General features: G+C 37.5%; 2 protein-coding genes across 2 annotated transcripts in view; both read right to left on the bottom strand.

The window, feature by feature from the left end:
• The window catches only part of LOC134820871 (uncharacterized), a 1079557-nt gene that overhangs the window by 726769 nt on the left and 336186 nt on the right, over positions 1 to 16602 (bottom strand). The gene's annotated exons all lie outside the window — the stretch shown is intronic.
• LOC134821383 (uncharacterized) lies at positions 6922 to 7422 on the bottom strand. The gene has a single exon (XM_063832126.1). The coding sequence runs from the start codon at positions 7420 to 7422 to the stop codon at positions 6922 to 6924; it is 501 nt and encodes a 166-aa protein (XP_063688196.1).

The following is a 16602-nucleotide window of genomic DNA, read 5'->3' as shown; positions in this document are numbered from 1 at the left end:
AGAACTGAATGTTCCGATTGATAAAGTCCGGGTTATCAAGCAGGTTAAGTGTAGCTGCACAGATTGCAAACATCCCCTCACATCTTCTCCGCTATTACTAGTTTCGAATCAAAAATAGTAAGTACATTTCTAAATTAAATTCACTGTCGCGCGCACGCGATCGAGCACGGCTGTTCAGAAGGGAGATTTCTGCGATTTTAATCAGATAGAACTTGTCTGAGCATTAAACAGTTCCTCAGTTGTAAAGTTGTCTCCGACAGGTAGCACCTCAATGTGATCTTCTTTAAGGCTTACCCATAGCTCGAACTGTTCCGAAAACTCATCGAAGTGTGACCCACCGTTATAAGTTCTTTTATAACTCGTCGCCATTTTAGTATTTGATAGCTTATTAGAAGTGAAACCCGCTTATTGTAGTAGGAACTATGGTCATAGGAGACTAAGGAATAAATATACATTAGTTAATAAGTTACATAATAAATTACCATATATAACACATGGTATGAATCAATTTGAAGACAATACTTTGAAATGATACGAAATATACTACTTATATTTCAAGGTATGACTTGTATTTACCAGCGTTCATAAAATCAATTGTATCTCCGGAATCCATTCTTGGTCTCTTGTTGATGTTGGAGGACTCTGCAACATATGCTTTCGTCTCTTTAGACTCCAATGTCTGAAAAGATGCAGTTTCAAAGCGTCCTACAATGTCCTTGAGGTCCACGTCAAATCCTCTATCTCGATGAGTATTTACCTGAGATCGATACAGTGAATTTTAGTTTAATACTTAGTAAAATTCGTATTGGGATATTTGACAATCTTACAGATTTTAGCATATAATCAATCAACCTGCAGTGCTGTGATATTTCTGTGTGCATGGTGCAGCTTCCTTCTAACTGCCTGGTCCGGATTGTCGACAACCTTGCCAGGTATCTTTGTTCGAACGAAAGTCTGGGGCTTACCCCCAGTCTTAAAGGTTAGTACATCCTTGTCTAGGGCATGGTGTTGGATCCTTTTCAGAACGTAACTGAAATGAGAATTGAGAATTTAACTGATTTTTAGTGATGACAGACTGTATAAGATTTAAGTGCTAAATTTAGTAGTGTATGTGACTAAGATCAGAACTTACAGTATAAGACTCTTCAACTGCTTGTATCTCTTTCTCTGATTCTAATTTGATATCAAATTTCTACAGCATAGGTCGCAGATTGTTACGAACATTGGATGTCCCCGTGTTCGCTGGAAAGTTTATCAATATGAGAATCTGCCTTACTCATGATATGTTAGTTCGGTATTCATATCTATGTTTTATATCAACAGTTAGAATTTAAACTCAAGCACTCACACTCTGCTTTGAACATGGCAACATGAAGAGCGTCAATCGGTTCTATACTCTTTACTCCAGTAGAGGCACTCATGTATTGACGTTCTTCTTTTGATAACGAATTTATCTCAGTTGTTCTTATTCGTTTCGTTACCACATCGATCTCATGTTCGGGACATTTCGAACAACTTGATTCAGCCTGCAAACAGTGCATCCATTATTTATTTCACCACCATCACCATTTCTGGTTGATCAATAAGCAATCTGGTCTGCACATTATTACAGATTAAAAATAACCTGATAACACTATTTAGGATAGATACCTGGCTCTCTACGATATCCTTGAACACTTTAGCGTGTTTCCTCTTCGTGCTGTCTGCAGGTGTAGCTATATTTTTCTGAGGCTTGATTATCGAAGTAATCACTAGGGGTTTACCCGGTAAACCTTTCACTTCGATGATTGTTCCTTGTGAGAAACTCTTCTCCAGCATTTTCCTGTTGGGTTAAATGGATGAATTATCTGCTCAACTTACTGCCATGGACTTATCTCTGTGACGATTTACTAATGCTAAATTACCTCAATGCATAGTGGAACAATTTGTCGATTGGTGTCGAATGCTCGAGAAAATCTGTCAGCAAATTTTTCTTTGAATGTCCATACTCGACCAGATGCTCCTTTATGGTACGTTCAGTTCTTTTCTCACCATTGCAGACAACGCAAGGGCACTGTTTCATGATACGATCTAAAATATGAATTTTACTTGAATTTGATTACTGTGCCTCTAAGTTTCATGCAACAAGAGTTAAGTTTTAGATAGATTAATCTACCAAGTTATCAGGAAACCTCCGAAGACAAATGAAAATACTTTTTTTGGAATCATTCGCTAGTGTACGATAATTACAGAAATACATCAATACACCACCCACCCCAAGCCGCGTGGAGGCTGATAGACCGTTTGGGGCTTTGACAGATAAATACATTGCAGTTCAGGGAAATTAGATGTTAATATGTTGTAAAATTCAGTTCTGATTATCAATGAGCGTGAAAACTGCCTGCAAGTTCTGGGTATTTATCTGTCACTTTTTACATTACACTATACATTAAATACATTACACATTAGATACATTATACATTATACATCGATTCATAGTTACAAGTTCAGTGAAAAGTTTAGTTGAAAGTTTAATTACAAGTTTAGTTGAAAGTTTAATTGCAAAATGATGATAAATCTTCTCAGAGAACACAATAAATCTATCTAAAATTTTTGAAACTGAAAGTTTTCTTGGCTGATTCTCTAGCCCTTTTCTGGGCCGCCTGTCTCACCCGGCTCTCAATAATTTTTTTTTTATTGAAATCTTTCAAATCAGTCAATTACATACAAGTTTACACAATGAATTAGTTAAATATAATATTGTCCTCTAAGCATGGATTGTCAAAGTTGAAATTGTCTCGGACAAAATGTATGTAACCAAAGGACCTGAGGGTCACCAAAACACAGATATTGAGTGCAAATGCAGCTCCTGCACAAGCATGGGCCCTTATAAAATTGTAATAAGTTACTTTAAACAAAATCACACACCCATTCAATCAATTCATAAAATATTGTGCTGTGAGATGAAATTGAGAAATATGTGAATGCAGACAGCAAGAATAGATAATCTTGAATAAACTATTTTACGGATTTGTTTCTATTGAATAGTCAAGTTCAGAGTCCGAATCCACCGGGATAATTTTCCCCCACATGTAAGTGGAAAGTTTACTTTTAAAATCAGTGATACTCTCTATCTCACGGATATCTAGAGGAATGTGATTCCACTTAGTGTGGGTCCTATAGAAGAAATTCTTGGCAAAAGCGTTGGAGCTTGCTCGAGGTGAGATAGAGCTTACAAAACATAGAGAGTCCATGTGACTATTTCTGAGCCTTGAGTGGCCTTGAAATGGTTGCAAATATGAGGGTAAAGTGACAGGTATATGTTGCTTCACAATTTTAAAGAAGAAGATGAGATCCAAGAAGTCAAAGCGGTCTTCAATCGGCATAATCTTCAGCTGTCTGCATTTTTGAATGTATGTGGATGGTGGATAACTCATATACTCCTCGTGAAGAATCCACTTAATAGCACGCTTTTGGAGGCCCTCCAGCTTGCTTATCTGGGATTTTGTGACTGGTCTCCATATAACCGAGCAATGCTCAAATAGGCTCCTCACTAAAGTGAGATACAGTACTCTACGACGATTTACGTCTTGGACAAAATAACAATTTCTTCTCGCCATGCCTAATTTTTGGTTTGCCTTAGAAAGGACTTTGGAGCACTGATCTTTCCAATCGAGATTTGATGTCACAATTACACCCAGATCCTTTTCATGATCAACATAGTCAAGTGTGATTCTTCCCATGGAGTATACAAAGTTAAAGAGTGGTAGGACACTAAGGAGGGAAACTGTTTCGGATATCCTTCCTGCGACGGTGAGGACCTTACATTTGTCGGGATGAAATCTCATTTTATTAGAAAGTGACCAGTCATGGAGATAATCAATGTCCTTCTGCAGTCGCAGGATATCAGACTCCGAAACAATCTTACGCCAAATTTTAGTATCATCGGCATACAGTGACAGTTGTGTGCCTGGTGAAATCCCCACTGATATATCATCAATGAACATAATGAACAGCAATGGTCCCAAAATTGACCCTTGAGGTACACCAGACTGGGCGTTTCTCATAGAAGAAAACTTGCCACTTATCAAGACCTGTTGTTGCCTGTCTCTTAGATAATCAGTGATGAATTTCAGTAGCCTCCCATCAATACCAAATTTGCTCTTTAGCTTAAATAATATAAGATCATGGTTAACCGAGTCAAATGCTTTGGCAAAATCAAAGTAGACTACATCTGTTCTCATATTTTCATTCAGTGAGAGCGCTAGGCTGTCGCACAGTCCTACAAGATTAGTTGCACAAGATCTCTCAGCTCGGAAACCATGCTGTTTGTCATTGATCATGCCATTAGTAAGTGCCAATAACTCATCTCTTATTATGCGTTCAAGAACTTTTGTGATTAAGCATGTAAGAGAAATTGGCCTATAATTTGAAACCTCATGTTTATCCCCTTTCTTGAATATTGGTACAATGTGCCCCAGTTTCCACTCCCTTGGTAGTGTCCCAATGTTGTAGCATGAATGAAAAAGTATTGATATAGGGTATGCGAGCCCAACCGCACAGTTTTTCAAAAGTTTCCCATGGATACCATCAGGTCCATAAGCTTTATTAGCATTAATATTGGAAAGGATTTTGCGAACCCTTCTGTGGTCAAATTCAATATCAAAGCGCCAATCATTAGAGTAATCTATATCTATGTCATAAGTTGATGCCTCAGAGAACTGCTCGAAGAAAAAGTCATTAAATAGGTTGGCCTGGTCTTCAGGGCAGTTGCGGACAGTGCCTTTGTGGCTTACAAACTCAGGGATCCGCTGACTAGCTGTCTTCGATTTGACATAGGACCAAAATTTTTTTGTTATTAAAGCACTATCATCAGATTCATTTAATGTTTCCCTCATTTTTTGAGCAACCACATTTTTGAAATTTTTCCTAGCAAGGGAGAATGCAATTTCAGCTCTATCACTTTTATGCCTTTCTTTATGTAATCTCACTTTCTTACGCCATGCATCATAACACTCCGAGTCAAACCATGGATCTTGGCCATCAGTCTTGACAGAGCATTTTTTAACAAATTTATCTGTGACATTAAAAAGTTTGTCCTTAAATTTTTTCCATCCAATTTCAGGTTCTGTGCCATTGAGCAATGCATCCCAATTCGTGTGTCGGAGTTCATGGTTTAGCCTCTCCCAGTTCACAGTCTTAAAGTTATAGCACATACGCCTGACTGGCTTCTTCCTACCAACTTTAACGTTGATCTTAAAATTGATGGGGAAGTGGTCAGACTTGCAAGCACTATCTCTCTCACCTACCATTAGGTCATTAATATTTGACACAGAGTTTGTGAGCAATAGGTCAAGTGTTTTGCCTTTGCAGTGGGTAGGTGTTAACACACATTGTTGAAGGCCTAGATCAACAAAAGATTCAACAAAAGATTGCTCAATAGGACAGGAGCTGGCCAGGGTAGACCAGGAAACTCCGGTCAGGTTAAAATCTCCTAGTATGAAGACTTTACTCAGTCCTCTTCTTCTGAGAAGAGTTTTCAAAGACTCAACAATTTTTTCATGATTTGCGGAGCCCAGTGTACCAACACGATAACATGTGCATACAACAAACTTAATTCCAGTGGATGTCTTAAATTCCACAGCAAGAATTTCTGCACCATACTTGAGATGAACTTCCTTTGAAGTTAGATCAAGGTCTGCTCTCACTGCAATCATGACCCCTCCACCATTCCTCCTAAACCGGGTTGGATTAGAAGGATCTGGTGGATGAGTTTTCTTCGATCTATCAGAGCGAAATATCTTATATCTGTCAGGGTGCAGAAATTCACTATCAGCAATAGAACTCTTAAACCAGGTTTCGTTAAGTATTGCAATATCTATCTTAGCCTCATTAAGATAAGTCGACACTTCAATGGATTCGGGTCCAAAACAATCGCTCGCACTGAAAGTGAAAATCAGTTGTTAATGATAGCAGAAAGTGTGCATTGCGCTCTTGTTAATCATCATTCTTACTTGCTCAAACATCTAGAAACAAAACGCAAAAAGTTTCTTCTGAACGTTCAGAAGGGAGATTTCTGCGATTTTAATCAGATAGAATTAACTTGTCTGAGCATTAAACAGTTCCTCAGTTGTAAATTTGTCTCTGACAGGTAGCACCTCAATGTGATCTTCTTTAAGGCTTACCCATAGCTTGAACTGTTCCGAAAACTCATCGAAGTCTGACCCACTATTATAGGTTCTTTTATAACTCGTCGCCATTTTAGTATTTGATAGCTTAGAAGTGAAACCCGCTTATTGTAGTAGGAACTATGGTCATAGGAGACTAAGGAATAAATATACATTAGTTAATAAGTTACATAATAAATTACCATGGTGGTTTCAGGTCCTGCGATGGTTCGACAACCACCTATGGCTCCGGAAAGCTCTTCGTTCATTTTCTATAATAAGAATACAAATTATTGCGGAACAATTCAAACATGCTACATCATCTATCTTCTCTTTCAGGAATATTGATAACATTATTATTTTTAAACAAAATAACAAATAATTTAACTCATTATCCGCCGTCCCCTTTATGGGGGCTTAATAACCCTTAATAACTAATTTAGAGGAACTATAGTTTCCACTTGTTTCCAGTCACTCTATAACTCTATATCTAGCGGCTCCATCTTCTCAACTTTTACATATTACTCCAGTGGCAGGGAGGAGCTGAGTGCACTTTCCCGGAGTGCTGCATGAAGAAGTACATAGTAATATTAAAGAAGTCCTATACTACCTTTGCATTTCTTATCGCATTAAGGATCACAAATAAAGTTTTCATAGTCTTCTTCACCTCCTCTTTTGAGTCCATATCATCTTGTTTCGGAAATAGTGCTGCAAATTTTAAGTTATTTAACTAAATTTCAATCCCATATAAAAAACATACAAAATACACAAATATTCAAGCTTTCTTCTTGGTGATGAACCACTGGAACACAGTAGACTCCTTGATCCCAACCATCTTGGCAACCTGTCTCCGGGACCCAGATCCAAAGTGTTTGCTCCTCAGGAAGTATTGATTCAGCTCCTCCTCCTGCTCTGAAGAAATCCCCCGTGTTCTCCGTCTAATCCGCTCTGATCTTCTGGGTCGAGTAGGTGACTGCAGTGATAGAGAAGAGAAGGCCAGGAGAGAGGGGGAGGTCGGTGAGGTAAAGACCTGGTCTGAGGGGGATGATGGTTTAGGTCGATGGGGACCAGAGAGTTTAGGTGGTATGGTAGGAGTGGTAGGGGTTTTAGGTTCGGATCCGTTGGGTTGAAGGTGGGGTCTAGAAAGACGAGGTGGAGGTGTGGTTGGAGGTGGAGGAGAAGTAGGATCAGTTAGAGTCAGTTCCTTCATCTCGATGTCGAGGGTAACTGGAATAGGGCAGGGTCTCCGGGGTGTTCCATTGAATGCACTCTTCATGATGGTGAACGAGATTTCAGGGTCTGATTCGTCTTCAGGGTCTCATTAGTTTTCAAGGTCTGATTCGTCTTCAGCGTCTGATTCGTCTCCAGCGTCTGATTCGTCTTCAGCGTCTGATTCGTCTTTAGGGCTGGATTCGTCTTCAGGATCTGTTTCGTCTTCAGGATCCATCATAATCTCATCGTGAGGAGTGGAAAAAATGTCCAATATAGACTTACCAGGAGTGACATCATAGTATATCATCTCCGGTTGTGAAGGTCTTGGTGGAGTCCTGTAACTGGAGTCTGGGGAAAGGGTAAGGTGAGTGAAGAAGGGTTCGTCAGGATCAGGATGGCTGGCCCCAACAGAGAAGATGTTAGCGTGGATCATTCGAGTCTCGTAGTGATGGGATGGGGGAGGGTGAAGGAGGGAGGACTTGTCGGTGGTAACGGAGTAGCCAGGTTTTCTGTAAACGGAATTCATGTTCGTGTCAAGGTGTGAACTGTAAACTGTAGTTGAAATGGTTGATGAAGTTGAAATGGTTGAAATGAAAGTTGAAACAGTAAAATCCAAAAGTTTCCTTAAACCCCTATTTACCATAATATTCGGACTCTATTTATCATATTGGTCCTTCTTCAAAATTACTGAAACTTACATTTTGATATCGTCCGACAAATTTTCTCTCACCCATAATTCCACCGCTAGTATTAAGTATCTTGTGTTTCAACGATATACTCCACCAACGCATCTACATGTTTTATGTGGATTGGCCACTTTCTGAAAAGATTCATGGTTGCTTAATTAATCATCCAGATATTGAAAGTTGAAACTAAGGAATTTTCGTCAAATTTAATGACAATTTGAGGTATGTATTAACCATAATATTAATAAACAAATAAAGTCACACATTACTATCCCTGCCCTTTTTAAATACTTACATATTTTTCTCTCTAACAAATATGGCGACTGTTTCGGTAACAACCGAGCAGTAGCAGTCTGAGTGTTTTGTGTCATAGTCTGCAAATGCCGTGAATCCATCGCGATTCTCCGCGTTATTATCTTCATCATCGGTATTCATATATCGTAACTCTACAAATTACTAAACTACCGTATTTCACTCACTACTACGCAGCGAAGAAATACGGTCTTCACCGAAGTTGTTAAAATAGTGGCGGATTACCGACCTTTAAAGTAAAAAAATAAGGAAACTTAGTGAGTATTGACGTAGTATTACTACTAGTCAGATGAATTAAGGCCACAGGGCCTGGGTGGGGTCTGAGGCCAAAAAATATTATAATAATATGACACCCTTTGCTTCTTTGGTTCTTAACATTTTTTGCTCTCGTTTTAAGGTACACGTATCCATTGGGTACCAATTGGCTGTCCAAACTCCAACGTCAACAAAACTATTATATACCCTTTATTTTTTGACAAATTGAGGTTCTGTCATATTTTCATAAATTGAGGTTTTTTATTAACGTATTTTCTTTAAAATCAGTCTTTTGGCTCTTCAAATCTTCTTCGAATCATCTTTAAATCCTCTTTAAAACCTATCTTCTCCTATAGCTTTCATCCGTTTCTGCTTAAATTTGGAACATTTGTTCCTGAGATAGCCACAGCCAGGAAATATGAGGCGATTTTTAAAATTGTGTTTCTTACTCTTTTGATAAGGTCAAAAATGTCGTGGAACGTACTCATTGTTAACCATATATCTCAGCTTTGGAGAAGAAATAATGAAAAATGGCTACATAACTCTATTGGAGAAGACCTTGACATAAACTTATCTTTTACAATAGAATTACAGGTAAATCTCAAAATTTGACATGCGATATCTATAGATCATGGGACATTTTTTTTCGGTGAGAACAAAAGAATATTTAGATCGAGCTCTACAACATAATATCTCAAAATCTCAAAATTTTCCTTAACACTGAGACAGTCCAGTTCTACTAAATCAGCTAGTTATCTACGATTCTGGATCATATTCCGGATCATATTCTGGGTCCGTGTAGATCTCATCCACACGGACCCAGAATATGAAGCATATCACAGGAACTGCATAACATGACACAACCAGGTACAGGTGTGATCAGTGATATCCTTTTACTTTACATCACCGTAGTCTACTTAGACCTTACATTTTTAACTGCTTGGTAGGCTATTATAATAGGGGATATTTTGTTAACGGAATTTTAACGGGTGCCATCTTCTCGGCAAACCTTGCTATAATTAGCTGCACAAGTAAACTAAGAGTTTAACGAAAATTCGGCTTGACGAAATTTGTGTAATAATATAAAATTCATTTAGTTTAGTGTTAAGTATTTGTATATATTTTACTCCAGGATCAGAATACGGTAGTAGCTAACATATTTTGTAAAATCTGCTATCTTTTTCTTCTCCATATATATACTGTTGTCCTCGTTTTCTAACAGCACCGAATAGAGTAAACAACTTTCGAGTGCACAAATAATAACGATACATTTTGCTAAACAGCTTTCGAGTGCACAAATAATAATGATACATTTTGCTAAACAGCTTTCGAGTGCACAAATAATGTAAGCTTTTCAGATGTCCGACTATCAAAAGATTTAAGTTCATAACTGCAAAACAATACCCATACAATTTTATACTGTCCCACAATCCTATTGTACCGAGCAGAATCTGCTTTTCTCTGCGGTGAATAATTTCAAAGGTGTTTTCGTAATAAAGGATTAGTTTTCTAGTTGCTCTTTAATCAGTTTCAGCATTCAATACCATATAATAAACAGACACAAAACAGTTTATATTTTAATTAGTCAATCAAATCCTTTGTTTTGTAAAACAAATAAGTTAATTTAAAAGTAGGATCCAGACCTTACTGGTGAAAAGCTCGGATTTTTCGTGGCAAAAATTCGGTTGTTAATCCCATGACAAGAAGGGGAAGAGAGTTCTTGCTGGCGTTCCCATCAAATATAAATACCGAGTTCTTGATAACATTGTTGAGGGACTCAACTCCATATTGGTCTTGATACCACCCATGCATGCTACAGCTCTGTAGGGCATAGCCCATCTCTGAATTAATAATTTTGTAATTTAACGCCTAAACGTACTATAAAATCCAATACAATACCTTCTCCTCCTCAGTCCTTCTCCTCCTCCTCCTCAGTCCTTTTTCTCCTCTTCTCCTTAACCTTCTTCTTTCACCTCCTTCTCCTCATCATTCCTCATCAGTCATCCTCCTCTCAACCTCTGCACAATAGTTTCTCAAAATGCAGAAAAATGGTCGCTCGGACCAGGGGTAGGTGTAGGGGCTTGGTGGGGTGATGCCAGAGATGCAACCAGAGCAGAGCTCAATTGGGAGAAGCCCTCAGCTATATAAGCATTATGTGAGTTGCTAAATGTTATGCCAATAGAGCTATTGTGCTCATAACAACTCCATATTACAGACAAACTATCGGTTATAATACATATAATTAAGAAATGTAAACAATATCTTACCAAACTGATTAGTTTGATCCCTCATTTGGTCTCTTTCTCTGGCATATTTTGACTTGTTTCCATTTTTCAGGCAACTGGCGTCTGGCAGTGACCTTTCTTTTACATTAGAAATATGCACTAAATAAAAGTCCTAGACAATTTATACATTGATATTATAAAAGCAAGGCACAGTTTAATATATACTTATATAGATGATAACTTTAAGAAGAGAAGAGTTAAGATAATGGATAGGTTATTTGTAAGATGAATGGTAGCATACATTTATTGATAATAAACTACGTACCTAAAGTCGAGCCTGACTGTGAGGCCGCTGTCCTCAGTTCTGAAATAACCCTTTCAGTATCTCGTTCCATACTACTGTTGAGGTCGTTTTCAGCCATCACCAAAGCCTCCTCTTTTTCAACCATTTCTACAGATATCTGATTGATTTTTAGGTCAAGGCAAAGTGACTGAATCTGTCACTTACTGTCGTTGATTATGATGTGTTATATATTTTAAATTCAAATACTTATAGCTCTAACTATTAAGCATAAATTATAAACCTCATCGTCGCTTTTCGACATGACATTGGTTGTTGGGTCTTCAGTGCCGAACGAACCTACAGCAGTTCCGTCTAGAAAGCGGATAAATTCTGCATGGCAGTAGATCTTGATGTGGAGTTCATCATTCGGAGCTTGGCCACTTTTTGTGTGCTGAAAACGAAACATTAGGAGGAAGAAAGTGGCATTATTATCGTTTTTCAATAAAGTAAAAATTGTTTTCTTTTCCTTCAATATTTTTACATATTAGTATTACGAGAGAAAAGGTGGAGTAGATTCGACAATAAGTCTCAATTTTATAAGAATTTTTACAGTAAGTTTATCAATATAAACGTAAGTGGTAATAGTAAAAATGCATACTCTTTGCTGCCCTACTTTGCTTAACCATTTAGCATAGTTCTGTTTGTACCCTCTGAAGGTACCCATTACAGTTCCAACTGAAAAAGGGTTATTAAAGTAATAAGGTCTGTCAATCTTGCTCACAGGCTCCCAGTGAAGCAGCCTCCCGTTCTAGAAGAATGGAACCAACATCCACGAAATCCTCAAAATGTACCATAAGTTTTTCTGTTAACTCCGCTGAATGGTCAGGTTCTGATGCTTTTGCTGGGATCAACTCCTTAAGGGCTGTAACATTCTGTTTTTCCTCCCCAAAGCGGGCATTCATATCTTCTATGACATTTCCGACAGCTCTGACCCAAACCTTATGAATTCGCAGCTCTAGCATTTTCTCAACCTGACGGAGTTTTTCCCCGCTTGATTATTCTATCCCGGAGGTGGTCTACCCGTGCAACATTAACATGTGCTCTCATGATATTTTAATTAGTCAATCAAATCCTTTTTTTTTGTAAAACAAATAAGTTAATTTGAAAGTAGGATCCAGACCTTTGTGGTGAAAAGCTCGGATTTTTCGTGGCAAAAATTCGGTTGTTAATCCCATGACAAGAAGGGGAAGAGAGTTCTTGCTGGCGTTCCCATCAAATATAAATACCGAGTTCTTGATAACATTGTTGAGGGACTCAACTCCATATTGGTCTTGATACCACCCATGCATGCTACAGCTCTGTAGGGCATAGCCCATCTCTGAATTAATAATTTTGTAATTTAACGCCTAAACGTACTATAAAATCCAATACAATACTTTTTAATACTACCCTTTCTTCCCCGTCTTTCTCCTTTCTTTATATTTAGATCCTCTTTTCCACTTTATACGAAGGAGTACAAATAAAACACTTCAATAAAAGTAAGAAGTAAAAAACAAACATTTATTAAAATGTGAAATAACAAAAATAAATAAAGGATAAAACAAGCTTCATCTTCTTAGTTCTTGCTTCATCATCATTCTCCTCGCGCATTAGTGTCGTCAATAGGCGGTGAAGCCGGCGATTCTTGGTACGTACTGGGGGATGAAGGGCTTCGGAAGTACGTTACTGCAGCGGGTTGAGAGAATAACGGGAGGAATTATGGAAACTCTGCAGTATTGTTATTGTTATGCAATAAAGTTCGATGTGTGAAATCTTGGCATTTGATGGATCATGAACAATACAAGCTTTGAAGACCTTATTTTCTCTCAAGCATTTTCTCAACCTCACGGAGTTTTCCCCGCTTGATTATTCTATCCCGGAGGTGGTCTACCCGTGCATCATTAACATGTGCTCTCATGTTCCTAACACGTACTTTGCTTGTAAAATCGTACTTTGTGTGAAAGTATGAATTTCTATTAATACGACCATTTCTAAGTTACTTACTACTTTTCTTATTTGATGTTGGGAAATTGAAAAGATGATATTAGGGCAGAAACAAAAAGAAAATAAAGTCGAAAAGAAAGAAAACGAGAAGAAACAAAGAAAAGGGACAGTTACAGAAAGAAACATAAGACGATAAATAAGATATTATCCTACACTTATAACATCATAAATAACATAATATCTCAGTCTCGCATCTCAGCTGATGTGAATACTGCTCCAGTTTCCGTTTCACAAAACACGTTCCTCTAGATACATAAGTGAGTAGAGTCCTAATGTTGTCACCTTCTGAATCAGAATTCTGGCGTCGCTAATACCTCCAGTGATGTTGAATAGAGCTGAGTACCTGCTTTAAACATCTTACTATTTTAACGTAATCATTAATACAGGTATAAGACTTCTGCAATTGAAACGAAAACTTCAGGAAGTACAGGTTTAATTTGAACAATGGGTTAGTTATTGTTTTCAAATAACCTTCACGCTTAGCCCGTGTGTCTTCCTTTGTGGAACTGTCGTGCTTAATCTCGTACAGTGTGTACATTCTAAAAGTACCCTTCTATGTTCAATAATATGAAGTCTTTCATCTGCGTCGATCTAAGCTCTACAAATTTGAGGCCCTTTACGTATAGTTGCTTTACCACACAATCGAACCTTAAATTGAGTAGCGTGCTCTGTGGGACTCCTTGGAATTTTGCGTGGCTCAGATTCTGGATGGGGTTATCTAACTTTGTAAAGTTGTGGTACTGGTACATGGTCACTGAAATTAATTGATTTTAAACGTTTTTTATTCGTTCTTTTAAATCTAAATAAAATAAAACTGCCGTAGCATAGCATTCTATAATGCATTATTTGTATTCTTACTCATACTAAAATCGTATAGACGTGTTACTTTACCTAGGCAATCGTTCTGATTATCAAAAGCATCTTCGGTTGCACTCTAGAATAAAGGGATAGCTACACAAATTGAATGCATTTGAAACAACATGAATTTGTATAGAGTTAGATAATATTAGACTCACCAAGTTTCCTCTGGCCACAACAGCTTTGAAGCTGCTTTCAGCTCCATCAAGGGTATGTATCCTGACGAATCTTTCATTCTTTTTGGAGGACATAGCTTAAAAAGAATAAATGATAAATATCAGTTGTCACCGTCCAATGCGAATACTTTATAAGATAATTTAATTTTAATTTTAATTTGATAATATGTTCCATCTCATAACAGGTTATTGAATATGGCCAGAATCATGCAATTAGTTATACGAACAATTAAATGTTTATTTTATTAATTAGATAACCACATCTGTGGACATCCCAAGAACGAACAACTCCCGCCCCTTAGCATAACCTACAGCCTTCTGCTGTATCCTGGAGAGTTCAATTTTATGGTCTTTTCTGACTACCTTCGTCAAATACCTTTTGATTCTGAACACACAAAAATGCTTCGACAATTCTTTCAGAAAATCATCTCCATCTTTATCGCAGAGAGGTTTGAGTCAAACCATTATAAGACTTCTGCAATTGAAACGAAAACTTCAGGAAGTACAGGTTTAATTTGAACAATGGGTTAGTTATTGTTTCCAAATAACCTTCACGCTTAGCCCGTGTGTCTTCCTTTGTGGAACTGTCGTGCTTAATCTCGTACAGTGTGTACATTCTAAAAGTACCCTTCTATGTTCAATAATATGAAGTCTTTCATCTGCGTCGAGCTAAGCTCTACAAATTTGAGGCCCTTTACGTATAGTTGCTTTACCACACAATGGAACCTTAAATTGAGTAGCGTGCTCTGTGGGACTCCTTGGAATTTTGCGTGGCTCAGATTCTGGATGGGGTTATCTAACTTTGTAAAGTTGTGGTACTGGTACATGGTCACTGAAATTAATTGATTTTAAACGTTTTTTATTCGTTCTATTAAATCTAAATAAAATAAAACTGCCGTAGCATAGCATTCTATAATGCATTATTTGTATTCTTACTCATACTAAAATCGTATAGACGTGTTACTTTACCTAGGCAATCGTTCTGATTATCAAAAGCATCTTCGGTTGCACTCTAGAATAAAGGGGTAGCTACACAAATTGAATGCATTTGAAACAACATGAATTTGTATAGAGTTAGATAATATTAGACTCACCAAGTTTCCTCTGGCCACAACAGCTTTGAAGCTGCTTTCAGCTCCATCAAGGGCATGTATCCTGACGAATCTTTCATTCTTTTTGGAGGACATAGCTTAAAAAGAATAAATGATAAATATCAGTTGTCACAGTCCAATGCGAATACTTTATAAGATAATTTAATTTTAATTTTAATTTGATAATATGTTCCATCTCATAACAGGTTATTGAATATGGCCAGAATCATGCAATTAGTTATACGAACAATTAAATGTTTATTTTATTAATTAGATAACCACATCTGTGGACATCCCAAGAACGAACAACTCGCGCCCCTTAGCATAACCTACAGCCTTCTGCTGTATCCTGGAGAGTTCAATTTTATGGTCTTTTCTGACTACCTTCGTCAAATACCTTTTGATTCTGAACACACAAAAATGCTTTGACAATTTTTTCAGAAAATCATCTCCATCTTTATCGCAGAGAGGTTTGAGTCAAACCAGTGACTGAAATTAATTGATTTTAAACGTTGTTTATTCGTTCTATTAAATATAATTACACTAAAACTGCCGTAGCATAGCATTCTATAATGAATTTTTTTTTCTCAACCTCACGGAGTTTTCCCCGCTTGATTATTCTATCCCGGAGGTGGTCTACCCGTGCATCAGTAAAATGTGCTCTCATGATATTTTAATTAGTCAATCAAATCCTTTTTTTTGTAAAAAAATAAGTTAATTTGAAAGTAGGATCCAGACCTTTGTGGTGAAAAGCTCGGATTTTTCGTGGCAAAAATTCGGTTGTTAATCCCATGACAAGAAGGGGAAGAGAGTTCTTGCTGGCGTTCCCATCAAATGCCGAGTTCTTGATAACATTGTTGAGGGACTCAACTCCATATTGGTCTTGATACCACCCATGCATGCTACAGCTCTGTAGGGCATAGCCCATCTCTGAATCAATAATTTTGTAATTTAACGCCTAAACGTACTATAAAATCCAATACAATACTTTTTAATACTACCCTTTCTTCCCCGTCTTTCTCCTTTCTTTATATTTAGATCCTCTTTTCCACTTTATACGAAGGAGTACAAATAAAACACTTCAATAAAAGTAAGAAGTAGAAAACAAAAATTTATTAAAATGTGAAATAACAAAAATAAATAAAGGATAAAACAAGCTTCATCTTCTTAGTTCTTGCTTCATCATCATGCTCCTCGCGCATTAGTGTCGTCTATAGGCGGTGAAGCCGGCGATTCTTGGTACGTACTGGGGGATGAATGCCTTCGGAAGTACGTTACTGCACCGGGTTGAGAGAATAACGGGAGGGATTATGGA

This window comes from Bolinopsis microptera, chromosome 9 (assembly GCF_026151205.1).
Source record: "Bolinopsis microptera isolate Bmic1 chromosome 9, MBARI_Bmic_1.0, whole genome shotgun sequence".
Lineage (NCBI taxonomy): Eukaryota > Metazoa > Ctenophora > Tentaculata > Lobata > Bolinopsidae > Bolinopsis > Bolinopsis microptera.
Note: the sequence above shows the minus strand (reverse complement) of the source record. Positions and strands in the feature narration are given on the sequence as shown.

Bases quoted from the DNA above. Each gene is read 5' to 3' on its own strand.
- LOC134821383 (XM_063832126.1), bottom strand. From the start codon at position 7,422: ATGAAGAGTGCATTCAATGGAACACCCCGGAGACCCTGCCCTATTCCA.